This window comes from Coregonus lavaretus (genome assembly GCF_964263955.1).
Source record: "Coregonus lavaretus genome assembly, chromosome: 2".
Classification (NCBI taxonomy): domain Eukaryota; kingdom Metazoa; phylum Chordata; class Actinopteri; order Salmoniformes; family Salmonidae; genus Coregonus; species Coregonus lavaretus.
The window spans coordinates 33,320,931-33,348,536 of record NC_139989.1 but is presented as its reverse complement, the minus strand read 5'-3'; the positions used below and the strand labels follow the sequence as shown (position 1 = coordinate 33,348,536).

Here is a 27,606-nt window from a genome sequence, read left to right as displayed (position 1 = left end):
GCAATAGATTATGGTCATTGTAGTTCATTACCACGTTTCTGCACTGAACTAGGTTTAATTATTGGCTTGATACTACAGCCAAGCTGTCACGCCCTGACTCAGGGGACGTTGATTTGTTGAGTCAGGGTGTGTATATTCCGTGTTATGTTGTGTTTTTCCATGTTTAGTGTCTAGATCGTGTAGATCTATGTTGGCCAGGGTGGTTCCCAAACAGAGGCAGCTGTAGCTCGTTGTCTCTGATTGGGGACCATACTTAGGCAGCCGTTTGGCACCAGTCTGTGTGGGATCTTGTTCCGTGTGAGGTATGTTATTTGTCTACCTTGGACGTCACGTTTCGTTTGTTGTTTTGGTTGTGCGTTTATTCGTGAAATAAATATGAATGCATATCACGCTGCGCCTTGGTCCTTCTCGTTCATGAACGATCGTGACACAAGCGTCGCACATAGTTCTTGAATTGATTTCTCTCGTGAATTATTTGATTTCTCTCTACAGAAACCACGCGTTGGGCTCACCCTCCCAAATAAAATGGAATTCAATTAACTGAACCGACGTCGGTCAATTGGTTGTTCAATAACCCCCCCCCCCCCCCCCCCCCAAAAAAAAAAACAACACAAAAACAATTTTGGTTAATCGCTCAGCACTACCGATTGGCCATCAATAACTAGAAAATACATGTGTAAAATATCGACAGCAACAGCAACTAAAAAACGTCAGAATCAGAGGATGTATTTCTGTCTGATTAAAGGAATTTGAAACAATGTGAAAAGCAGCTGCCATTTTTATTCTAGCAGTAAAGTAAAAAGTAATTGTTTATTTAGTGCTATTACATTAGCTCAACACTTTCACATGTCAACCATTTACATAGCTGAGTACACACTAAGGCTAATTTAGGTTAAGTATCCCCATTGGTGGATCTTATAGAACATTTACTAAAGGCACTGGACAAGGTTTTGGATAGGGTTAAAACATTAAGTTTAGGCACTCATTCCAATGGTTAAGGTAAGGGTTAAGGTTTTGGATAGGGTTAAAACATTACGTTTAGGCACTCATTCCAATGGTTAGCACTGTTAAGTTAGTAGCTCAAATTCACTTGTCATAACAATCTATCTACATGGCATTCCTAAGAGAAAGATTAGCTCACTGTGGTTCACTGTAGTTTAGAATGAAAGTGAAGTATTGGTTTAAATTGGCATATTGTTACTGTACAAGCAAAACTAAACAAAAGTGCTACTTGAAGACAACAATTCAAAAGGCTTTGATAAACACAACTACCTCTACCACAATATTACCTGTACCTGACATGTATATGAAGTCAGTAAATATCCCTGATTCTGAAGAAATGTGCATAAATGAGCGCCCTCAAAGATTTGTCTCACTAATGAAATAAAAATGATTAATGCACTTGCCAGGTCAATCAGTGTACCAAGCATCTGTTAGGGTTTCTGGCATCTTACATTGCCCCCTGAACTTCCTTTATCACTGTAGTCATCCGATAAACTCCATAATATTTTTTAAATAACCTACTGTACAATATTGGTATTAGGGGGTGCTTGGGGAAAGTTTGGGGCAGTTTTAAGACAGTTTTCAACAGTTTGGGAAGATTTGGGTCAGTTTTAGGGCACCAACCCTAAAACCCCTGCTGCATGGTAGTGGACGCGTTTTAGGCTGACTACATTTCAGACACCTGCCAGATCTCACAACGCCTGGATAGGTATTTATTTAACAGATCAGTGAATCATATGAAATAGCAGTCGACTGCACAGTCGATAAAGTGGCATGAAACCATTTGTTGATGCAATGCAACAACTGAAATGTAGTCGACCTGGAACGCGCCCAGTACCTCCCAAAGGCGTGACCTCTTCACCGACGGAGTCGTGGAGCAGATCTGTCATCGGTGGACGTGGGCTTCAGCTTGACAGTGGCGAAAGGGTTCGTGCCCCTATACAACAAAGACAGAGTGAGAGAACAGAGATATGTAAGGCCACCGAAACTCACACAGTTTGTTAACTAACATTAACAGTCCAAAACAATGATTTCCCATGAAATAATCAAGTAGTCGTTTATTTGGATGAACACAGTGCAAAGCAGCACTAACCCAACGCACACCGGCGCCTCTCCAAAACGAACTGACCCAGCATGCCCCAGCTTCATCACATAGAGCAACTAATTTGCATAACATTGTGTGATAGGCTGAGAGACATTCAAATGTCTACACACATTACAATATCACCAACAAGCTCTCACAGTCACACTACAGAATTAGATGTTCATCCACGTTCTCCAAACGTGTCATTTCAAAATTGCTCCAAATGTTTTTGACACCCTGGGTTGACTCCTGCTGCTCTGTATCGTTCCATTTCTCCAAACGTCAAATTTCGAAGTTAAGGGATAAGTTTAGGCACTCATTCCAATGGTTAAGGTAAGGTTAAGGTTTTGGATAGGGTTAAAACATTAAGGTTAGGCACTCATTCCAATGGTTAAGGTAAGGGTTAAGGTTTTGGATAGGGTTAAAACATTACGTTTAGGCACTCATTCCAATGGTTAAGGTAAGGGTTAAGGTTTTGAATAGGGTTAAAACATTACGTTTAGGCACTCATTCCAATGGTTAAGGTAAGGGTTAAGGTTTTGGATAGGGTTAAAACATTAAGTTTAGGCACTCATTCCAATGGTTAAGGTAAGGGTTAAGGTTTTGGATAGGGTTAAAACATTAAGTTTAGGCACTCATTCCATAAGGGGCAATCAATCCATTTTTGGACTTATAAATTCATGATATGTACCCATTGATTCTTGAAGAATATAACTTAGAAATTCCTAATGAGATTAGTTCAACTGTCGTACCCCAATAGAACTTAAAATATAAGCTTATTTTGCTTCAACATTTGTAAACTAAGAAAATGTTAACATGATTAAAACTATAATTTTTATATCATGGATGGTCAGTCTTTGCATCCATAGTCTGTCTATGAATTCGAGAGTGACTACATTTCTCCAGCCCCATCCCTCAGCTTTTTACCAAACCAGGGGCGGGGATTCTGCTTTGTTATTATTTCTACTGCTGATTGCCGCTTTAAAACCTCTTAAGGATCGGACCCTTTTTTTCAATTTTCGCCTAAAATGACATACCCAACTCTAACTACCTGTAGCTCAGGACCTGAAGCAAGGATATGCATATTCTTGATACCATTTGAAAGGAAACACTTTGAAGTTTGTGGAAATTTGAAATTAATGTAGGAGAACATTAGATCTGGTAAAAGATAATACAAACAAAAAAACGTGAAATGCAAGAGAAAGGCCCCAATATAATATTGCAGTTTAGGCGCAATTTAGATTTTGGCCAATAGATGGCAGCAGTGTGTGTGCAAAGTTTCAGATTGATCCAGTGAAGCATTGTGCAATACTGGACTATTGCAAGTCTGCCCAAATGTGCCGAAATGGTCAATTGATACATTTTCAAGTACATAGAGAACATACAAAAATGATATGGTAATACAAAATGTAAGTTTACACACTCCCAGGAATGTCATACATGATGGATCATTAGCTTATACACTACATTTCACATAACTAAATGGCCGGACGGGGTGGGTGTGGAGCCAGAGACAGCAGGGGTTCAAACTGTAGAACCCAGTTCCTATATTTGAATATAAAATTTGATTTTATCAAACAAAACTATGCTACATTTTATCTCTGGGACCCTTAGGATGACAAATCAGAGCAAGATTACTGAATGTAAGTACATTATTTACCTTCAGAGGTGAATGTATCAAACCAGTTGCCGTGATAATTTTGTTGTTGTTGTGCACTCTCCTCAAACAATAGCATGGTATTTTTTCACTGTAATAGCTACTGTAGATTGGACAGTGGAGTTAGATTAACAATAATTTAAGCTTTCTGTCCATATAAGACATGTCCATGTCCTGGAAAGTTTGCTGTTACTTACAACAGTCATGCTAATCACATTAGCGTACGTTAGCTGAACCGTCCCGTATACGGGACACCGATACCGTAGAGGTTAAGGTAAGGGTTAAGGTTTGGGATAGGTTATGTATATATATATATATATATATATATATATATATATATATATATTTATTTATTTTTTAAACAGTGTGCACAACTGGGATCGAACACACAACCTTCTGATCCAGAATCATGGGATTACACCCAGCCACCATAGCCGTCCACAACGCCCTAGCAAAACCCAAGCCTACTTGATGGTAATAGCGTTCACTGTTGCCCCTAGTGGCCGGTTTTGAAGGCATTTCCCGACGTCCTCGGGACATGGATAAACATCAAATTTAGACGTCCATCTTGAACAATCTCCCTAGATATCACTTCTTAGTAATGAATAAACATAAATTGGACTGCAATGGTTGTTCCTTACTTTGGGAAGAGGTTTGGCCCAGGTCCACCATGGCGCTCTCCTCTCTGGAGGGGGAGGAATGAATACAACTTGAAAGGTGTCTATTCCAACCCATGCAAACATTTTTACATATAGAGCTGAAACCCAGAGAGGGGGGCAGAGCATCTATGGGTGTGCAATCCACACCATGCAAAGATCCAACACCATGCAAACACACACAGAAACACACACACACACTCACACACTCCTCACCCCCCTACACTGTCAGCAGCTGGAGCTTCCCCCCTGCATCCACCAGAAGGAGGGCTGTGGCGTCATAGAGAACAGCACATTGCCACAGTGCCCCTGCTGGCTGGAGGACAAACATGCAGCAGATTTTAAATACTAACTTCTCTATTTGAAGCTTTCATTAAACCTTTTCAGCTTTAACTCCATTCTAACTAGCTTTTACTATAACTAGCTTTTCCTTACTTGTTATGCCTCACCAAAAACCTGAATAGGAATGACTTTCACTCAGAAACTTTCCTCAGAGTATCATGTTAACAATAACAAACCAACATTGATTTTTTAGAAACACTAAGTTAGTGTAGAACAGCAGGCTCATCATAGAGTAAACACTGTAAACACTAGACTTTAAGACCTTCATGGCCAACATCGATCCTCAGTGATCATTCACCCAGGCAGCACTACCTTGTTGTCAGAGTGAGACTCCACCCTTCTCTCCATGCTGGGTGTGATTGGACGCATCTCTGTCTGTCTATTGGGTGGAGGCGGGGGCGGGGGCGGGGGTCTGCCGTTGCTCATGCCTCCTGATTGGTCCAGCAGGTTGTCCATACTGTGGGCGCTCCTAAGAGTGGAGCTACTGAAGGATCAAAGGTCACCAAAATTCAAAACAGCATTAGCATTAGCAACTATTTTTAGAATATAAAACACGATTAACATAGCTCACTAGCAATGTTTCATAATTCGCTAATAATTTCCCTTGAGGGGAAATTTGGGTGAAGTGTCCCTTTAAGAGACAGTGGAGCTAGTGGATTACCTGGAGCCAGTTGATCTAGGGGCCTCCTCCAGTGGCCCCACAAAGGCAGCTGGGAACCAACCCTGACTGTGGGGGGAAGCAGAGAAGAGATACATTTCGATGAGTTTCTATGAAAGAAAGAGAGCTATGCCATGCTAGCATATTCAGCAAAAAATATATATATTAAAATGGTATTTTAAATGTTCTGATACATATCCCAAAGACTACAATATCTAGTGGAGTATCTCTTGAATGGCTTGAAGTTTTCCTTATACAATGTTGTTCTGTGAGGGCAGCTCTGCCTCGAAGGCAGGAGCATCTCTCTCTCTCTCTCATTTTAGTCATTTAGCAGACACTCTTATCCAGAGCAATTAGGGTTAAGTGCCTTGCTCAAGGGCACATTGACAGATTTTTCACCTAGTCGGCTCGGGGATTAGAACCAGCCACCTTTCGGTTACTGGCACAACGCTCTTAACCACTAAGCTACCTGCCGCCCCCTCTCCCTCACCGTGAGCTGTTCTCTGCCCGGCCGTAGAGCCAGCCGTTTCGGGGCTCCTGCACCAGCACACTCACCACCTCCCCCCGGGAGAAGGGCAGCAGGGTGGGGCTGTTGGAGTTAGCAGGGTGGGACACCAGAGCTCTCATAAGTCTCCCTCCTCCACCCAGACCTAGGGACTCCCCAAATGAGCTGGAGCGGGAACGGATGTTCTGGGGTGAGGGGCCTGGAGGGGGGATGGAGGGGGACAGGGGATGGGGGAGTGAAGGGTGAGAGGGGAGGGAGGAGAGAGAAGGAGAGGATGTATGAACATCAGAGGGCCAGGAGGGCAGGTCATAGGAGAGGAAAGACATCTGAACACCATGGGTATGGTATGTGCATGGTCTAGTATTTATTTATGGTATGGTCATAGAGCTAGACATAGGACTCCAGATGGATATAACCTGTTTTAGTATGGACATTGCTATTGATGGCTTCCACCAAATTAGTCAACTGGGCTATCTATCTAACTCTATAGGTATGTATACTGTAGTGTAGATATACAGTATCATGCCCCCACCTCTAGAGGGCACTCTTCCCAGAGGCTGCTCCTCTTTGCCTGACCATTGGCTCCCCCTGTCCTCCTCCCTCATTCTGGACGTGTTGTCCTGGCCCAGTCGAGAGGGATTCCGGGATCCAAGTCCTCTGGTGGCGTTGACCTGGTCCCTCCATCCATCAGCTTTCTGCTGTAGGCCTCCCCCTGCCCCTGTCTGGCCCATCGAAAACACACACACACAAACACACATTACATTACTTTCATTCACCTTGTTTATTCATTGGCTTTAATCTAGTCAGGAAACTCACTCTCTTCTCTCTTACTTTGGTGACTCTCTCTCACTCAAAATAAAAACTGAAAGCAACAAACTAGGTGGAGCCTCTACTTATTAATTCCCTTCAAATCCACAAACTGGAGGTAACAAGGAAAGGCCAGGAGCAGGTTGTCATATTAGAAACCAGCCAAGGTTCTTCTATGATGAATGTGGTTTATGACAGTATTGGAGAGGGTGGTCCTCTGTAGCTCAGTTGGTAGAGCATAATAATAATAATATGCCATTTAGCAGACGCTTTTATCCAAAGCGACTTACAGTCATGCGTGCACACATTTTTTTTGTGTATGGGTGGTCCCGGGGATCGAACCCACTACCTTGGCGTTACAAGCGCCGTGCTCTACCAGCTGAGCTACAGAGGACCATGGCAACTGGATAGTGGGTTTGATTGCCGGGACCATCCGTACGTAAAATGTATGCATGCCTGACTGTAAGTCGGTTTGGATAAAAGCGTCTGCTAAAATTATTGTGTGTTTGTCTGTACTATGACTAAATGAGACTGTAGTACAATGAACTAAGCTACACTACCTTGTTCATGAGATAAATGATGGACTGAGTGAGACCACAGTGTTTCTCAGCCAGGAAACGGTATCTCCTCTCCTCCTCCATCAGAGCCTCGCGCTGACTCTCCCTCAGGAATTGAATGTACTCATCCTGTGGGCGCACACACACACACTGTGTAAATATATAACTAACAAAACCATCATATTTACAGAAACGTAAGACAATGGCGTTCTCCCTGGTGCACTCTTAAACTTTATTTTTTATTTATTTTACTCATACTCTTTATCTGACACACACACAGAGTGGACTGACCTGGTGAGGCCCTCTCCACGGCTGTCTCTCCAAAGATGTGGCCTTGTTCCTTATCTCCATCTCATATCGCCTCCTGCTGCCCTGGAGGAAACATTACACCAATGCCAGATTTACACTGAGCGTGCTCTTTCCATGACGGAGACTGACTAGGTGAATCCAGGAGAAAGCTGTCATCCCTTATTGATCTCACCTGTTAAAGCCACTTCAATCAGTGTAGATGAAGGGGAGGAGACAGGTTAAAGAAGGATTTTTAAACCTTGAGACAATTGAGACATTGATTGTGTGTGTGCCATTCAGAGGGTGAATGGGCAAGACAAAAGATTTAAGTGCCCTTGCCAGGCGCACCAGTTTGAGTGTGTCAAGAACTGCAACGCTGCTGGGTTTTTCACGCTCAACAGTTTCCTGTGTGTATCAAGAATGGTCCACCACCCAAAGGACTTCTGTGGGAAGCATTGGAGTCAACATGGGTCAGCATCCCTGTGGAACGCTTTCAACACTTTCTAGTCAAAGCCCCAACTAATTGAGGCTGTTCTGAGAGCAAAAGGGGGTGCAACTCAATATTAGGAAGGTGTTCCTAATGTCTTGTACACTCAGTTTATACGTTGTAACACCACCATAGTCTTCATGTAAAAATATAATTAAGGACCAGTATTAAACACGAATAGTCCAGGAGTAAATTACACTGTTTGATCCTCACACAAAGCATCAAACTTGGAGCACTGCCCACTACTTCTCTTCTCCCTTCTGATTTTGTCTGTGCGCCAGTCCATGCTCTTTACTGCATTACTTCTGTACTGTCAACACAAGGGGGTACAGTATGTGAAAGGAATATGTGAAGGAGAGTGGTTACTCACTGCTATGTAGTCCTTATCCAGTTTGACATTGTTGTCCATCTCCTGCAGCACCTCAGTGTGGAACCAGCGGAACTAGAGCAACACAGAGAATGGTTATTATGATCGCAGTAGTTGAAACACCATTGGTTAGCCAAACAATCACATCTCAAACTGACAGATTATAGAATCAACTGTGTTGTTACACCATCTAGTAAAATATACAGTACAATATCTTAAGTGGGTTGCTTAGTTGTGAGTTGTTTTGAGAGGTGTATAACTACAACCCAGGTAAAATTGCAATACACTCTTAATTCTTCATTTTGAATTCTAATACAGTAAAAGGACTAGTGCAGTGCTACTGTTCTACTGTTTGATGAGGAGTGTAAAGTAACCTACTACTCCTTCCAGTTCAGTGGTGAGTCGCCTCTGGTTCTCTGAAATCTGAATCAGGACATCTCCTGTGAGACACAATGAGAAATGATTATCATGGGCAGGCATTAAGAAACACACACACACACACACACACACACATCCCAAAAAGAGAGACACACGTCAGCACACACACATACTCCCACTCCCCCCCCCCCTTTTATAATCGCTTTTATAATCGTTCACAATATCCCAAGGCTCATCTCTCTGACTACACTAAGACGTTTCTGTAATTTCAACAGTAAAACACTGTAGAATTCACAGTAAAATATTGTGAAAATTAAATAAATAATACATTTTAAAAAGCACATTGTAAGACTTTTCTGTAATTTGACATTTATAATTTAGTCATTTAGCAGACGCTCTTATCCAGAGCGACTTACAGTTGTTGCATTCATCCTAAGACAGCTAGGTGGGACAACCACATTTCACAGGCATAGAAAGTACACTTTTAAAGGTGTGACTTGTAAGAGGCTATATTTGTTGCACCCATTAGTGAGAATGCTGTACAAATTTAACTATAATGGTTGAGTGGCTACACAGTAAACCCCATTTACTTAAATACTTCTAATACGTTGAACTCAAAGTCAATGAAAAGTAATTATTACTTCAAATGTTTATGTGGTACTGACTCAAAACGAAATGAGAAGTCACATCAACTCTATTTTTTAAATATACTGCAAGTAAATTTTTGGGAATTGTTTTTAAGATATGTTTTTGCATGTACATTGAGTGATTGATCAATTGATCTTATGCTTCATAAAGATAAATAACATACATTTTTCAACTGTTGGATATCCTAACTCTGGCTGGATTCCAATAGGAATCAAACATCACTTTGCAAACCAGCATAAAGTGACTTGCAGGTAGGGTTGCAAAATTCGGGTACATTTCCCAGGTTTTCCAGAAATCCCCGTTGGAAGATTCCTGGAAATCCTTCAGCCAGGATTTTTGAAAATCTGGGAATTTGGGGAAAGTTACTTGAACTTTGCAACCCTATTTGCAGGCCTGATGTGGCCTATAAACAATTATTGTCAGGCCACTGTATTAGGGTAAAGCTAGTCCTCAAAATAAGGCCTTATGAGACATGTAATGTATTTTCATAGAGCTTTGTTATAATGATAACTGATTAACTCACTTGGTGAAGACCAAAGGACTGAAAATGAACAAATTCAACAACTGTGTTTCTTTTGCCCTGTAGTCACTGTCAGTTTCGAAGCCTTTGTTAAGGCCTATAGTGCAAGTAATATAAGACTTCAAATATCAGTTGGTATGCTGTAATATATCATTACATATTCACTATTAGCAATTGCTGAATAGCTTTTCAATACAATTCAACAATAAAGTAAAGTATTGCTCTTTTGCTGTATATTTTTTATGTAGCAAACTGTAAATTATGGTGCATTTTGGAAAAATATTGTTGGCGGGGAAAGAATCGCTGGTTTATTAACATATTGTAAGGCATGCGTTGTAAGTGGCTATATTTGTTTCACCCGTTAGTGAGAGTCCTGTACTGTCCTGTACTGTCCTGTCCTGTATATGGTAGTAGCTCCCAAACAATTAAATGTATATAGAGGATAGATCAGAGTGGAAACTGGTTTTATTTTTACTGGTATTGTTCGCCCCTCCTGCACATACTGTTTTTTTTACTGTTACAAATTGTCTTTCTATTTGTGCAAAATAAACGGAACAAAATTTAAACCTTCAATGGTTTACTATTTCACCATGTCAATTAGATTTATTTTGCCCTCTAATCACAGCCAGTTTGGAAGCCTTTGTATAGGCCTCTAGAAGTGCAACTGATGTAAAACACCTATTCATTAATATGTTGTAAATGACTAGCAGCCAACCTGCTTGCTCCCATCCCTTGTAATTACAGTAAAATACTGTAAAAATAACTTTCTGACAATTTAAAGTATTGTACTGTGTTTCATTGCTTTGACATTATAATAATTTACAGGAAGCTGGCATCAAGTTAGCGTGAATATCTCAGTATTGGCACTATTCAGATATGGTCAGAGATTGTAATTACAATTATTTTGAAGACCAGTGTATCCTTAAATGCCCACACCAGTAAAAATGTTGTTGCACAACAACGTAAGTCAATAAGTCGTAGTTTTAGTCATAATATATTATGGCTTGAAGTGACAAATCCAAACTTACCACTTCCTGCAAATCCGTGTGAATGACGCATCTTTTCCTATGATACAGTATGACATACAAATTATTTTCAACCTACGTTTAATTTCAGGGCTGGGATTTATTTGAATGTTACCACGCCACCAGCATAGCATTGTTTATTAATCAGAAACAGCTGCAAAGTAATTCCTCTTCTTGACTGAGATGAGCCAAATAGCCTGGTCAGTGATATCCGGAATCCTTGGGACGTCCCTACCCAAAACCCTAACCTTAACCTTAACCCCTACCCTAACCATATTAAATTGGGGTAGGTACGTCCAAAGGATTCCAGATAGCATGGCACAAAGAGCCTTGTGTCCACATGGCCTCCTGAGCCATGGCGCAAATAAAAATGGCAGTGCAAACGTATCTTTTTGCACCTCCACTTTTTTACCAGAAAATTATCATAATCCATTGGATCATTGGATCATATATACAGTACCAGTCAAAAGTTTGGACACACCTACTCATTCAAGGGTTTTCTTTATTTGTACTATTTTCTATATTCTAGAATAATAGTGAAGACATCAAAACTAGGAAATAACACATATGGAATCACGCAGTAACCAAAAAAGTGTTAAACAAATCAAAATATATTTTATATTTGAGATTCTTCAAAGTAGCCACCCTTTGCCTTGATGACAGCTTTGCACACTCTTGGCATTCTCTCAACCAGCTTCATGAGGTAGTCAACTGGAATACATTTCAATTAACAGGCGTGTTCATTTGTGGAATTTATTTCCTTCTTAATGCGTTTGAGCCAATCAGTTGTGTTGTGACAAGGTAGAGGTGGTATACAGAAGATAGCCCTATTTGGTAAAAGACAAAGTCCATATTATGGCAAGAACAGCTAAAATAAGCAAAGAGAAACGACAGTCCATTACTTTAACATATGAAGGTCAGTCAATACGGAACATTTCAAGAACTTTGAACGTTTCTTCAAGTGCAATCGCAAAAACCATCAAGTGCTATGATGAAACAGGCTCTCATGAGGACCGCCACAGGAAAGGAAGACCCAGAGTTACCTCTGCTGCAGAGGATACGTTCATTAGAGTTAACTGTACCTCTGTCACGGTTTCGGCCGAGGCTGCTCCTCCTCCTTGTTCGGGCAGGCTTCGGCGGTCGTCGTCCCCGGAGTACTAGCTGCCACCGTTCAATGTTTCATGTTTGTTTGGTTTTGTCTGTTTGTACACCTGTCCCTTTTTAGTGTTTCATTTTGTTTCCTATTTAGTTATCGTGTGTTGGGTCAGGTGTTATGTGTGATTGTTTTTTGTCAAGCTGTTGCTCTCTGTATTTACTCTCGTGTTTTGTTGTTTTTCGAGAGTCCGCACTGTGTGCGCTATCGTCGTTTTACGCACTGTGGTTATTGTGCGTAATTTGTATTTTGCCTCCCGGTTGGGTTGGCTGTTCGCCTGTTTGGTGCTGCTTTCGTTTACTAAAGTCTGTTCACGAACGCCCGTGTTTCCTGCGCTTGATTTCCACACCGCATCTACACTCAGCTACTGACAGAATCACACATCCACCCATGGAATCAGCAGGAGCAACCGCGCCAACGGACATCATGGAGGACCGTCTTCGTGGGCAGGAGGACAGGATCAACCAGATCGGTCACGCCCTGGATCGGGTGATGAACACTCTCCACCGATGGGAAAGCAGCGGGGTACCCACGCCCCCACCTACCGGACCATCCCCATCGGTCAGTCCTCCTGTCCCCCTTCCGGAACCCAGCGGGATTCGGCTCTCGCTCCCGAGGGCGTACGACGGCTCCGCTGCCGGGTGTCAAGGGTTCCTGTTGCAAGTGGAGCTCTACCTCGCCACCGTACACCCGGCGCCCTCGGGACACGAGAGCGTCTCCGCCCTCATCTCCTGTCTCACCGGCAAGGCGTTGGAGTGGGCCAACGCCGAATGGAGGAGAATAGACGCCGCTACTATTACCTATGCGGAGTTCTCCCGCCGCTTCCGTGCCGTGTTTGACCATCCACCAGAAGGGAAGGCGGCGGGGGAGCGTCTGTTCTACCTCCGACAGGGAATGAGGAGCGCACAGGATTTTGCTTTGGAGTTCCGGACTCTAGCGGCAGATGCAGGGTGGAATGAGCGGGCCCTCATAGACCACTTCCGCTGCAGCCTCCGGGAGGACGTCCAGAGAGAGTTGGCGTGCAGGGATACCACGTTGTCGTTTGACCAACTGGTCGACATGGCCATTCGGCTGGACACCCTGCTCGCCACCCGTGGACGTCCCGGGTGGGGGTTGCCCATTCCACCTTCCGGCACCTCCGAGCCGAGCCCTATGGAGCTCGGAGGTGCTGGCGCTAGAGAACGGAGGAGTAGGAACCCGAGGGGGGCCGTTCCCTGCACCAACTGTGGCCGTGGAGGGCACACCGCGGCTAGGTGTTGGGGAAGGTCCCCCGGTGGAGGTGAAGGCAGGCCACGCATTGGGGAGTCCTCCCAGGTGAGTAGGCGCCCTACTTACCCAGAGCTTTCTGTCGTTCACATAACCTTGCCTGTTTGTTTCCCACAGGTTGCACCTCGTTCCCAGCATAAGGCGCTAGTAGATTCAGGCGCAGCTGGGAATTTTGTAGATCGCCAGTTCTGTGTAGAGTTAGGGATTCCTCTCCTTCCCGTTGATAAGCCTTTCCCTGTACATGCCCTAGATAGCAGTCCGTTAGGATCTGGGTTAATTAGGGAGGTCACAGCGCCCCTTAGGATGAAGACGCAGGTGGGTCATGAGGAGACGATTCAGCTCTATCTGATTGACTCTCCTGCGTATCCGGTGGTGCTGGGACTTCCCTGGTTGATTACCCATGATCCTACTATTTCGTGGCGAGAGAAAGCTCTTAAAGGGTGGTCTGTTCAGTGTGAGGGGCTATGTCTGGGTGTTTCCATAGGGGCGACCTCGGTGGAGAGTCCAAATCAAATGCCCGCACTGCATATTCCCCCCGAGTATGAGGATTTGACACTGGTGTTTAGTAAGACAAGGGCGGCGCAGCTGCCGCCTCATAGACAGGGGGATTGTGCGATAGATCTCCAGTTAGGAGCAGCACTCCCGCGGAGCCATGTGTATCCCTTGTCTCAAGAGGAGAGGAAGGCGATGGAAACTTACATTGCCGAGTCTCTGAGACAGGGATACATACGGGCCTCCACTTCACCCGCTTCCTCTAGCTTCTTTTTTGTGAAGAAAAAAGATGGAGGTTTGCGCCCGTGTATTGATTACCGCGGTCTCAATCAGATTACAGTGAAGTACAGTTATCCACTTCCTCTGATTGCGACTATGACGGAGTCATTACACGGTGCTCAGTTCTTCACAAAATTGGATCTCAGGAGCGCATATAACTTGGTGCGCATTAGAGAGGGCGATGAATGGAAGACAGCATTTAGCATGACCTCCGGTCATTACGAGTATCTCGTCATGCCATATGGGTTAATGAATGCTCCCTCAGTCTTCCAATCCTTTGTAGATGAGATTTTACGGGACATGCAGGGGCAGGGAGTAGTCGTGTACATAGACGATATTCTGGTGTACAGTTCTACCCGAGCTGAGCATGTAGCCCTGGTGCGCCGAGTGTTGAGGAGACTGTTGGAGCATGACCTATATGTCAAGGCAGAGAAATGTCTGTTCTTTCAGAAGTCTGTCTCCTTTTTGGGTTATCAGTTGTCTGCGTCAGGGGTGAAGATGGAGGTTGACCGGGTGTTAGCTGTGCGTAATTGGCAAACCCCAACCACTGTGAAAGAGGTGCAACAGTTCTTGGGTTTTGCGAATTATTACCGGAGGTTTATCCGGGGTTTTGGACAGGTGGCAGCTCCCATAACGTCTCTGTTGAAGGGGGGTCCGGTGCGCTTGCGGTGGTCAGCTGAGGCGGACAGGGCTTTTGGGAGACTGAAGGACCTGTTTACCTCGGCGCCGGTGTTGGCGCATCCGGATCCCGCTTTACCATTCCAGGTAGAGGTAGACACGTCCGAGGCCGGTATTGGGGCCGTCCTCTCACAACGGTCTGGCACACCACCTAAGCTCCGCCCCTGTGCCTTTTATTCTAAGAAGCTCAGTCCGGCGGAGCGGAATTATGACGTAGGGGACAGGGAGCTGTTAGCCGTGGTACAGGCCCTAAAGGTGTGGAGGCATTGGCTTGAGGGGGCTCAACACCCTTTCCTCATTTTGACGGACCACCGTAACCTGGAGTACATCCGGGCAGCTAGGAGACTGAATCCTCGCCAGGCCCACTGGACTATGTTTCTAGCCCGGTTTGTGTTTAAAATCACTTACATCCCTGGGTCCCAGAACGGGAAGGCAAATGCCCTGTCTCGGCGGTATGACACGGAGGAGAGGTCCGTTGAGCCCACTCCCATACTACCAAAGTCTTGTCTGGTGGCACCGGTGGTATGGGAGGTCGATGCAGAGATCGAGCGGGCGTTACGCACCGACCCAAGTCCTCCACAGTGTCCAGTGGGTCGGACGTACGTTCCGCTCGAGGTACGCGATCGCCTCATTTATTGGGCTCATACGTCCCCCTCCTTTGGACATCCAGGTATCGGCCGGACAGTTCACTGCCTTAGCACTAAGTACTGGTGGCCAACGTTAGCCAGGGATGTGAGGGTTTATGTCTCCTCCTGTTCGGTGTGTGCACAGTGTAAGGCGCCCAGACATTTGCCCAGGGGTAAGCTACAACCCCTGCCCGTTCCACAACGACCCTGGTCCCACCTCTCGGTGGACTTTGTTACAGACCTTCCCCCCTCACAGGGGAATACTACCATCCTGGTCGTTGTGGATCGGTTCTCGAAGGCCTGTCGTCTCCTTCCCATGCCGGGTCTCCCTACTGCCCTACAGACCGCTGAGGCTCTGTTTACCCATGTCTTCCGGCATTACGGGGTATCCGAGGATATAGTGTCTGATCGAGGCCCCCAGTTCACCTCCAGAGTGTGGAGACCCTTTATGGAACGGTTGGGGGTTTCGGTGAGCCTTACCTCGGCTTACCACCCGGAGAGTAATGGGCAGGTTGAACGTGTAAACCAGGATGTGGGTAGGTTTCTGAGGTCTTATTGCCAGGGCCGGCCGGAGGAGTGGGCGAGATACGTTCCGTGGGCCGAGATGGCGCAGAACTCCCTCCGCCACTCCTCCACCCAACTAACCCCTTTCCAGTGTGTGTTAGGGTACCAGCCGGTTCTGGCACCTTGGCACGAGAGCCAGATCGAGGCCCCTGCGGTGGATGAGTGGGTGCGGCGCTCGGAGGAGACATGGAACGCTGCCCACGTCCATCTGCAACGGGCCATCCGTCGGCATAAGACAAGCGCCGATCTCCACGGCAGTGAGGGGCCTGTATACGCACCTGGAGATCGAGTCTGGCTCTCGACCAGAAACCTGCCCCTCCGCCTGCCCTGCCGGAAGCTGGGTCGGCGGTTTGTGGGGCCATTCAAAGTCCTGAGGAGGTTGAACGAGGTGTGTTACAGGTTAGAACTGCCTATTGATTACAGGAATATTAACCCCTCGTTCCATGTGTCTCTCCTCAGGCCGGTGGTAGCTGGTCCACTCCAGGACTATGAGATAGAGGAGACTCCTCCGCCCCCGTTGGACATCGAGGGGGCTCCGGCGTACACTATGAGGTCCATCCTTGATTCGAGACGCCGGATGGGGGGTCTCCAATATCTCGTGGAGTGGGAGGGGTACGGCCCGGAGGAGCGGTGCTGGGTGCCGAGGAGGGACATATTAGACCTGTCCCTGCTGACCGAGTTCCATCGGGGTCATCCTACGCGCCCTGCTCCGCGTCGTCCTGGTCGTCCCCGAGGCCGGGATCGGCGCACGGCTGGGGCCGCGCGTCAAGGGGGGGGTACTGTCACGGTTTCGGCCGAGGCTGCTCCTCCTCCTTGTTCGGGCAGGCTTCGGCGGTCGTCGTCCCCGGAGTACTAGCTGCCACCGTTCGATGTTTCATGTTTGTTTGGTTTTGTCTGTTTGTACACCTGTCCCTTGTTAGTGTTTGATTTTGTTTCCTATTTAGTTATCGTGTGTTGGGTCAGGTGTTATGTGTGATTGTTTTTTGTCAAGCTGTTGCTCTCTGTATTTACTCTCGTGTTTTGTTGTTTTTCGAGAGTCCGCACTGTGTGCGCTATCGTCGTTTTACGCACTGTGGTTATTGTGCGTAATTTGTATTTTGCCTCCCGGTTGGGTTGGCTGTTCGCCTGTTTGGTGCTGCTTTCGTTTACTAAAGTCTGTTCACGAACGCCCGTGTTTCCTGCGCTTGATTTCCACACCGCATCTACACTCAGCTACTGACAACCTCAGATGGCAGCCCAAATAAATGCTTCACAGAGTACAAGTAACAGACACATCTCAACATCAACTGTTCAGAGGAGACCGCGTGAAATCAGGCCTTCATGGTCGAATTGTTGCAAAGAAACCACTACTAAAGGACATCAATAATAAGAAGAGACTTGCTTGGGCCAAGAAACACGAGCAATGGACATTAGACAGGTGGAAATCTGTCCTTCGGTCTGAGGAGCCAAAATTTGAAATGTTTGGTTCCAACCGCCATGTCTTTGTGAGACGCTGAGTAGGTGAACGGATGATCTCCGCATGTGTGGTTCCCACCGTGAAGCATGGGGGAGGAGGTGTGATGGTGTGGGGGTGCTTTGCTGGCGACACTGTCAGTGATTTATTTAGAATTCAAGGCACACTTAACCAGCATGGCTACCATAGCATTCTGCAGTGATATGCCATCCCATCTGGTTTGCGCTTAGTGGGACTATCATCTGTTTTTCAACAGGACAATGACCCAAAACACACCTCCAGGTTGTGTAAGGGCTATTTGACCAAGGAGAGTGATGGAGTGCTGCATCAGATGACCTGGCCTCCACAATCACCTGACCTCAACCCAATTGAGATGGTTTGGGATGAGTTGGACCGCAGAGTGAAGGAAAAGCAGCCAACAAGTGCTCAGCATATGTGGGAACTCCTTCAAGACTGTTGGAAAAGCATTCCTCATGAAGCTGGTTGAGAGAATGCCAAGAGTGTGCAAAGCTGACATCAAGGCAAAGAGTGGCTACTTTGAAGAATCTAAAATATAAGATATATTTTGATATGTTTAACACTTTTTTGGTTACTACATGATTCCATATGTGTTATTTCATAGTTTTGATGTCTTCACTATTATTCTACAATGTAGAAAATAGTAAAAATAAAGAAAAACCCTTGAATGAGTAGGTGTGTCCAAACTTTTGACTGGAACTGTATATATACTGAACAAAAATATAAATGCAATATGCAACAATTTCAAAGATTTTACTGAGTTACAGTTTATAGAAGGAAATCATCCAATTGAAATGAATTCATTATGCCCTAATCTATGGATTTCACGACTGGGCAGGGGTGCAGACATGGGTGGGCCTGGGAGGGCATAGGCCCACCCACCAGGCCCAGCCAATCAGTATGAGTTTTCCCCCCAAAAAGTGCTTTATTACAGACAGAAATACTCCTCTGGGATTTTTTATTTCAGCTCATGAAACATGGGACCAACACTTTACATGTTGTGTTCATATTTTTGTTCAGTATATGTGACTCGTTTCAGGAAACTAGGCGTATGTCGCGCGTCACTACTTTACAGGAGAGCCATTTGAACGTAAACTTTTTTATTTTTATTAAAAATTCATTTTTTGGCAGAAATGCCTTCTGGAACATGTGAACTTTCATGTACCTTAATAACAAACGTGTATGCGATCTTTAAATACGACTAAAATTGTTAAATTACGAGCCTAGATGGTTTAGCCACAGAAAAAGACAGCAACCTTCACGCTAGCCATGATTGGCTGAGATAATGAGTGGGCTGGACATGGACAAGCCAAGAGATGAGTTCGGATTGGTCTGCCATGTAGCACGCTTCTGTCTATTTGAGCTGGTCAGTATGTGTAGGTAATCCTGTCTAACTTGGCTTTAAAAAATATATATTGCATAGTAGAACCGCACAAGTGTTGCTCTCCACTTTCTGGAGGACCGAGTTTTGAAATCAGTATAATTAGAGTATGATAGCTAAGGAAATGTTATACAATTGTATAATCTATATAATTGTAAATATTGGGTCTAATATAGAACCCCCCTCCATGCAAAAAGTGCAAAAGAAAAAGTAGGTCATTACCACATTAAGAGAAAAAAAATGTAGGCTTTGATATTCACATTATTATTACATTCTAAAATCTCTATGTACTTTGCTCCGTTCATCTTTCTCTCAATCCTGACTAGTCTCCCAGTCCCTGCCGCTGAAAAACACCCCCACAGCATGATGCTGCCACCACCATGCTTCACGGTAGGGATGGTGCCAGGTTTCCTCCAGACGTGACACTTGGTATTCAGGCCAAAGTGTTGAATCCTGGTTTCATCAGACCAGAGAATGTTGTTTCTCATGGTCTGAGAGTCAGGTGCTTTTTGGCAAACTCCAGGCGAGCTGTCATGTGCCTTTTACTGAGGATTGGCATCCGTCTGGCCACTCTACCATAAATGCCTGATTGGTGGAGTGCAGCAGAGATGGTTGTCCTTCTGGAAGGTTCTCCCATCTCCACAGAGGAACTCTAGAGCTCTGTCAGAGTGACCATCGGGTTCTTGGTCACCTCCCTGACCAAGGCCCTTCTCCCCCGATTGCTCAGTTTGGCAAGGCGGCCAGCTCTAGGAAGAGTCTTGGTGGTCCAAACTTCTTCCATTTAAGAATGATGGAGGCCACTGTGTTCTTGGAGACCTTCAATGCTGCAGAAATGTTTTGGTACACTTCCCCAGATCTGTGCCTCAACACAATCCTGTCTCGGAGGTCTACGGACAATTCCTTCAACCTCATAGCTTGGTTTTTGCTCTGACATGCACTGTCAACTGTGGGACCTTATATAGACAGGTGTGTGCCTTTCCAAATCATGTCCAATCAATTGAATTTACCACAGGTGGATTCCAATCAAGTTGTAGAAACATCTCAAGGATGATCAATGAAAACAGGATGCACCTGAACTCAATTTCGAGTCTCATAGCAAACGCTCTGAATACCTAAGTAAATAAGGTATATCTGTTTTAAATTTTGTATTCATTTGCAAACATTTCTGATAACCTGTTTTCACTTTGTCATTATTGGGTATTGTGTGTAGATTGCTGAGGATTTTTATTTATTTAATCCATTTCAGAATAAGGCTGTAACGTAGCAAAATGTGGAAAACGTCAAGTGGTCTGAATACTTTCCGAAGGCACTGTATTCACGTTTAGTCCTCTAAGTACACATGTCGAACTGCATCATTTTTGTTTGTTTGTTTCAAACCATTTTGAAATGTTTATCCCAATGTCACACATTGGCTCATTATTTATAGAAAGACCCATATACTGTATACAGTGCCTTCAGAAAGTATTAACACCCCTTTACTTTTTCCACATTTTGTTGTGTTACAGCCTGAATTTAGAATTGATTAAATTGAGATTTAGTGTCACTGATCTACACACAATAACCCATAATATCAAAGTGGAATTTTGTTTGTAGAACATTTTAGAAATTAATACAAAAATGTAAAGCTGAAATGTCTTGAGTCAATAAGTATGCATAAATTAATTCAGGAGTATAATAAAATAAATTCAGGAGTAAAACTATGCTTAACAAATCGCACAATAAGTTTTATGGACTCATTCCGTGTTAAATAATAGTAGATAACATGATTTTTGAATGACTACTCCATCTCTGTACCCTTCACATACAATTATCTGTAAGGTCCCTCAATTCTAGTAGTGAATTTCAAACAGATTCAACTACAAAGACCAAGGGGGGGTTCAATGCCTCACAAAGAAGGGCACCGATTGGTAGATATGTAAAAAAAAAAAAAACTAGACGCTGAATATCCCTTTCAGCATTTTAATTAGGCTTTGGATGGTGTATCAATACACCCAGTCACTACAAAGATACAGGCGTCCTTCCTAAATCATTTACGGAGAGGAAGGAAACTGCTCAGGGATTTCACAATGAGGCCAATGGTGATTTGAAAACAGTTACAGAGTTTAACAACATTGTAGTTACTCCACAATACTAACCTAAATGACAGAGTGAAAAGAAGGAAGCCTGTACAGAATACGAATATTACAAAACATGCATCCTGTTTGCTACAAGGCACTTAAATAGTACTGCAAGAAATGTGGCAAAGAAATGAACTATTGGTCCCGAAAACAAAGCGTTATGTTTGGGGCAAATCCAACACAACACGTCCCTGAGTACCACTCTCCATATTTTCAAGTATGGTGGTGGCTGCATCATGTTATGGGTATGTTTGTCATTGCCAAGGACTATGGATTTTTGGGGGGATAAAAATAAATGGAATTGAGCTAAGCACAGGCAAAATCCTAGAGGAAAACCTGGTTCAGTCTGCTTTCCACCAGACACTGGGAAACGAATTCACCTTTCAGCAGGACAATAACCTAAAACACAAGGCCAAATCTACACTGGAGTCGCTTAACAAGGTGACATTGAATGTTCCTGAGTGGCCTAGTTTCAGTTTTGACTTAAATCCGCTTGAAAATCTATGGCAAGACTTGAAAATGGCTGTCTAGCAATGATCAACAATTAACTTGACAGCTTGAAGAATGTTAAGAATAACGGGCAAATATTGTACAATCCAGGTGTGCAAAGCTCTTAGAGACTTATCCCAAACGACTCACAGTCTTCTACAAAGGTGCTTCTACAAAATATTGACTCAGGGGCATGAATACTTATGTAAATTAGATATTTCTGTATTTTATTTTCAATAAATTTGCAAAATATATAAAAACATGTTTTCACTTTGTCATTATGGGGTATTGTGTGTAGATGGGTGAGAAAAAACATACATTTAATCAATTTTGAATTCAGGATGTAACACAACAAAATGTGGAATAAGTCAAGGGGTATGAATACTTTCTGAAAGCACTGTATATATATATATATATATATATATATATATATATATATATATATATATATCGATATGGATATACAGTGGGGAAAAAAAGTATTTAGTCAGCCACAAATTGTGCAAGTTCTCCCACTTAAAAAGATGAGAGAGGCCTGTAATTTTCATCATAGGTACACGTCAACTATGACAGACAAATTGAGAATTATTTTCTCCAGAAAATCACATTGTAGGATTTTTAATGAATTTATTTGCAAATTATGGTGGAAAATAAGTATTTGGTCACCTACAAACAAGGAAGATTTCTGGCTCTCACAGACCTGTAACTTCTTCTTTAAGAGGCTCCTCTGTCCTCCACTCGTTACATGTATTAATGGCACCTGTTTGAACTTGTTATCAGTATAAAAGACACCTGTCCACAACCTCAAACAGTCACACTCCAAACTCCACTATGGCCAAGACCAAAGAGCTGTCAAAGGACACCAGAAACAAAATTGTAGACCTGCACCAGGCTGGGAAGACTTAATCTGCAATAGGTAAGCAGCTTGGTTTGAATAAATCAACTGTGGGAGCAATTATTAGGAAATGGAAGACATACAAGACCACTGATAATCTCCCTCGATCTGGGGCTCCACGCAAGATCTCACCCCGTGGGGTCAAAATGATCACAAGAACGGTGAGCAAAAATCCCAGAACCACACAGGGGGACCTAGTGAATGACCTGCAGAGAGCTGGGACCAAAGTAACAAAGCCTACCATCAGTAACACACTACGCCGCCAGGGACTCAAATCCTGCAGTGCCAGACGTGTCCCCCTTCTTAAGCCAGTACATGTCCAGGCCCGTCTGAAGTTTGCTAGAGTGCATTTGGATGATCCACAAGAGGATTGGGAGAATGTCATATGGTCAGATGAAACCAAAATAGAACTTTTTGGTAAAAACTCAACTCGTCCTGTTTGGAGGACAAAGAATGCTGAGTTGCATCCAAAGAACACCATACCTACTGTGAAGCATGGGGGTGGAAACATCATGCTTTGGGGCTGTTTTTCTGCAAAGGGACCAGGACGACTGATCCGTGTAAAGGAAAGAATGAATGGGGCCATGTATCGTGAGATTTTGAGTGAAAACCTCCTTCCATCAGCAAGGGCATTGAAGATGAAACGTGGCTGGGTCTTTCAGCATGACAATGATCCCAAACACACTGCCCGGGAAACGAAGGAGTGGCTTCGTAAGAAGCATTTCAAGGTCCTGGAGTGGCCTAGCCAGTCTCCAGATCTCAACCCCATAGAAAATCTTTGGAGGGAGTTGAAAGTCCGTGTTGCCCAGCGACAGCCCCAAAACATCACTGCTCTAGAGGAGATCTGCATGGAGGAATGGGCCAAAAAACCAGCAACAGTGTGTGAAAACCTTGTGAAGACTTACAGAAAACGTTTGACCTGTGTCATTGCCAACAAAGGGTATATAACAAAGTATTGAGAAACTTTTGTTATTGACCAAATACTTATTTTCCACCATAATTTGCAAATAAATTCATAAAAAATCCTACAATGTGATGTTCTGGATTTTTTTTCCTCATTTTGTCTGTCATAGTTGACGTGTACCTATGATGAAAATTACAGGCCTCTCTCATCTTTTTAAGTGGGAGAACTTGCACAATTGGTGGCTGACTAAATACTTTTTTTCCCCACAGTATCTGACCATTTTATAAATGGTATAATTGCGTGATATGATAGTATTTTGCAAACCCGCTCCCCCCGTCGCGCCAAGATGAATGGTTTTGAGGACTAAAGTTTTGCTTCACTACACGCTCCACTGCTTTGATTTGTGTAACGTTAGCTGGAAACCACAAGTGAATTATCCCCTATCTTATAGTTACATGTCATTTGCGGTGTGCATGATCATGAGCAAAGTCATTGTAGCCTATCATTTCACTTCCCCTGTGAGAACCATGAGCACGGGCTGACTTGGCTTTACTGTACCGCAGCCGAAACCTGCCAGCAGCCTACCTAGCAAAAGTTGCACCGTGTCCGTTACAGTGTATACAAATGCATGTCAGCTATCTTTCAATAGTTAACCATATTATTAATATTTTTCATAATTTCATAATTCATAAACATTATAAAAAAAGTCCAACTGAAAATCTGGTGTTTCTATGTCAAACAGTTTTGTTATATTTCAGTCTTCCGTGATGTATACAAAGTGTAATATTGGGATGCAAACTCAAAATTGAATACATTTCAACTCTATATCTGACATAGTACAGGTGTCTTCTTTTCTTAAGCCCATAACCATGTGTGTAAGTTGTACACTTTTGTTTCAAAGTAGATTTGAAGGTTAGCAAGATAGATAGCTAGCCAATAGCTAGATAAGGTTATTTGTTGATGTTTATCAACTCCACATTGCTGCCAGTAAGTTACTGTATATTTTACAGGAAATGTTTTACAATGTGGGAGAAGTCCAATCAGTAAATGCTCAACTAGACTGAGTCAGTTTGTTATGCGGGTTTCCATAGCCAACCTTACATTCAGATGTAGGATCTTAATTTGAGCCAGTTTTCTACAGCAGGAAAACAGGAAATGTGAATTATTATGTATAATTAATGGACTTTTTTGTAGGGAATGATACATTTTCATAAGGTAAAATCATGTCTGAAATTTCTAAGTGGAAATTACAAACTTCAGAAGCCTTTTTAAACATCAAATACGTACAAGTTTTACATTTCCTGCATCAAGTTATGATCCTACATCTGTAACGCCTTTTAGCCTCAGAGTGTCTGTGAGTGGCTAGGTTCAGGCTGGGTTAAATGAACTAAACAGGACGCACAGCCTGTTACACTCTATTATTCATATGGTTCTGACGACTACCTGTCTGTCATCTGATTCCACTGCTATAGTAAAGACAACCCCCCTTAACAAAGGCTCCGGTTACATTATACCTCTGGACCAGTTGTTATCTACATTGCAGTCACACTGATGTGGGCAAAGTTAATTTTAATTAATATTCCACTATGTGGTAAAAATAACATAGATATACGCACCTATGCCCTCTATAACTCTGCTCTAGACAAACAGGAACAGACATACTGTATATGGCAAAAACATAAAATAAATTAAAACATACGCATACACCACATCTGCTATTCAACCCCACCCAACCCAGTGTCCACCCTCTGCCCCATACACACACACATGTGCACACACGTCTGAGAAAGCTCCAGAGGTATTGTGACAGTAAAAGGAAGTGTACCAATGTGCTGCCTGTCAGGTAAACTTTGCTCTGTGCGGTTCGGGGAAGGACACTGCATTGATTGGGGTAATAACCACAACCATAAACAGCACAAAGGATCTATACAGTACATGGGTCCTTTGTGTTTCTCTAGCTTTGTTCCTGCAATCTCTACCTTTCTCATACTTTTTAACTGACCTGACACACACACCATATGGCAGACACATGCACATATGTAACGTACGCACACACACACACACACACAGTGAAGGAAGAGGTTCTCACCAATAGAACGAGACGACATGGTGTGGAAGGCCTGCTCCCCTATCTTAGCAAGGGTGCTGAAGTAAGCATCACTGGTTACAGCAAGGGCTAAACACACACACACAGAAACAAACAGGCAATTGAATTGCATATTCAGTTGCTATGATTGACTTTGCTGACATCCAAGAGTTAGACTCATACCAGTAAAAGCACAACAAATACATTAATCTGAAAGCAGCAAATTGCAGAAAGGTTGTTTAATATGCATCGAAAGATTAATCTATAATTCATTCAGATAGCTGGGCCCACTACATATACATGTTCCATATTTACTATCTCATTGCTTTGGAGTGGAAAAGGACTGCTGCAGACAGAACATAAAATGGACAGACATATTTACATTCAGCAGCTCAACCAATAGAAACATGTGTAGGTTATATTATGGCCTACAGGTTCATGGTAATAAACATTCCCAGGTGATATGCTAGTACTTTACAAGGGAAACCTTATGAACTTATGAAAAGTAATTTGCATTTATTTCCAGGAGGTTTGTTGTGTAGAAGTAAGGCTGCAAGGAAGGGCACGACCAAGGATCTCTCATTGATGGGATTGAATAGCAACGATGTGGAAGAATTGTATAGTTCAAAGAAGGACCTCTAGTAGAAATCAGAGTCATATACTGTATGTATGACTCTGGTGAGAATGACTATTTTGTCACAATGTACTCTATTTTATTGGAATGCGTCATCGTATTCAAATACATGCCACAAAGGTCATCCGTTTCGCTTCCTTTCTTTCTCTTGCTCACCTTGGAAAGCATGCATGTAGCTGTTTCCCAAAGACACTAACTTCTGTAGACTTGGGTTGAACTGATCCATCAGGCTCTGTTGACACACACACACACACACACACACACACACACACACACACACACACACACACACACACACACACACACACACACACACACACACACACAGACAGACAGACAGACAGACAGACAGACAGACAGACAGACAGACAGACAGACAGACAGACAGACAGACAGACAGACAGACAGACAGACAGACAGACAGACAGACAGACAGACAGACAGACAGACAGACAGACAGACAGACAGACAGACAGACAGACAGACAGACAGACAGAGAGAGAGAGAGAGAGAGAGAGAGAGACAAACACACACACAGAGAGAGAGAGAGAGAGAGACACACACACACACAGAGAGACACACACACACACAGAGAGAGAGACACACACACACACACACACACACACACACACACACACACACACACAGAGAGAGAGAGAGAGAGAGACACACACATACACAGAGAGACAGACACACACACAGAGACACACACACACACACAGTGAGACATTGAAAGGCGTGGTGCTTATCTTGGACAGTTTAGGCTGTATGTGTTGGTAGATACCTCCTGTTCATAAGTCATATTGTATTTATCCATAGAATACAGTACTGCTCACAAGTATAGTGCGTCAAATTGAACAGTACATACATACAAACAACGAATGTACATTGCAAAATAGGCCTACAGTTGTAGTTAATATCTAGGGCTACACTACAATTGCCGAGAGTTCAAACCAATCTCACTCACCGCATATATGCCCAAAGTAGAGCGATGCAACTGGTCGCTGTTTTGTCCAGACATTCTGATGCTCTAAGTGTTCCCACTGGCTGTCTATGAAAAGTTAAATCTATTTATTTATACGTTGTGAAACATAAGGTGACAGTCCCGAAAGTCCCCTATCCGTATCAACGCGGATGTTCTAATTCACAGAAAACTGGGCGAGGACCAGAACGTGTGAGGAATTGACACTGGAGCTCAGAGAGGACTATTGTAAATTATTAATCAAGTCAAAGCTATAAATGACTGTACAACACAGAACACACAGCGACCAGTGACCTGGCGGGAAAAATTAATTTAATTACAGTTTTTGCCTATTGCTTACACACTTTTTGCAGAATTTGGCTCATTATGTCAAAACTCAACACACAAGCCAATAAGACATAGCACTTGGAGATTAACAACTCACATATATGCCAAAATGAAACACTGCAATCAAAACTTAACACTCCTTTCTAAAAATGAAATTCTTGCAACAAAACCATACACACAAGCAACATTTGAATTACTCTTTCATATCACCAGCAACACACTGATGGGCTTTATATAAAACACTGCAGTCTTTGTGTTTCTATTTTTATTGTCATTTTATT

At 43.5% G+C, this 27,606-nt stretch overlaps 1 protein-coding gene across 1 annotated transcript; it reads right to left on the bottom strand.

Moving 5' to 3' along the window:
• Window positions 1–1,860: 1,860 nt before the first annotated feature.
• On the bottom strand, window positions 1,861–27,058 carry LOC311143648 (BAR/IMD domain-containing adapter protein 2-like 2; the record flags this gene model as incomplete). The annotated part of the gene is made up of 13 exons (XM_084179517.1): window positions 26,984–27,058; window positions 26,173–26,248; window positions 25,386–25,472; window positions 8,789–8,850; window positions 8,414–8,485; window positions 7,560–7,640; window positions 7,272–7,397; window positions 6,437–6,626; window positions 5,890–6,103; window positions 5,403–5,468; window positions 5,054–5,225; window positions 4,385–4,428; window positions 1,861–1,939 (listed from the first exon to the last, which is right to left on the bottom strand). The coding sequence occupies exons 1-13, from the start codon at window positions 27,035–27,037 to the stop codon at window positions 1,861–1,863; spliced, it is 1,323 nt and encodes a 440-aa protein (XP_084035643.1). The 5' UTR covers window positions 27,038–27,058.
• Window positions 27,059–27,606: the final 548 nt, after the last annotated feature.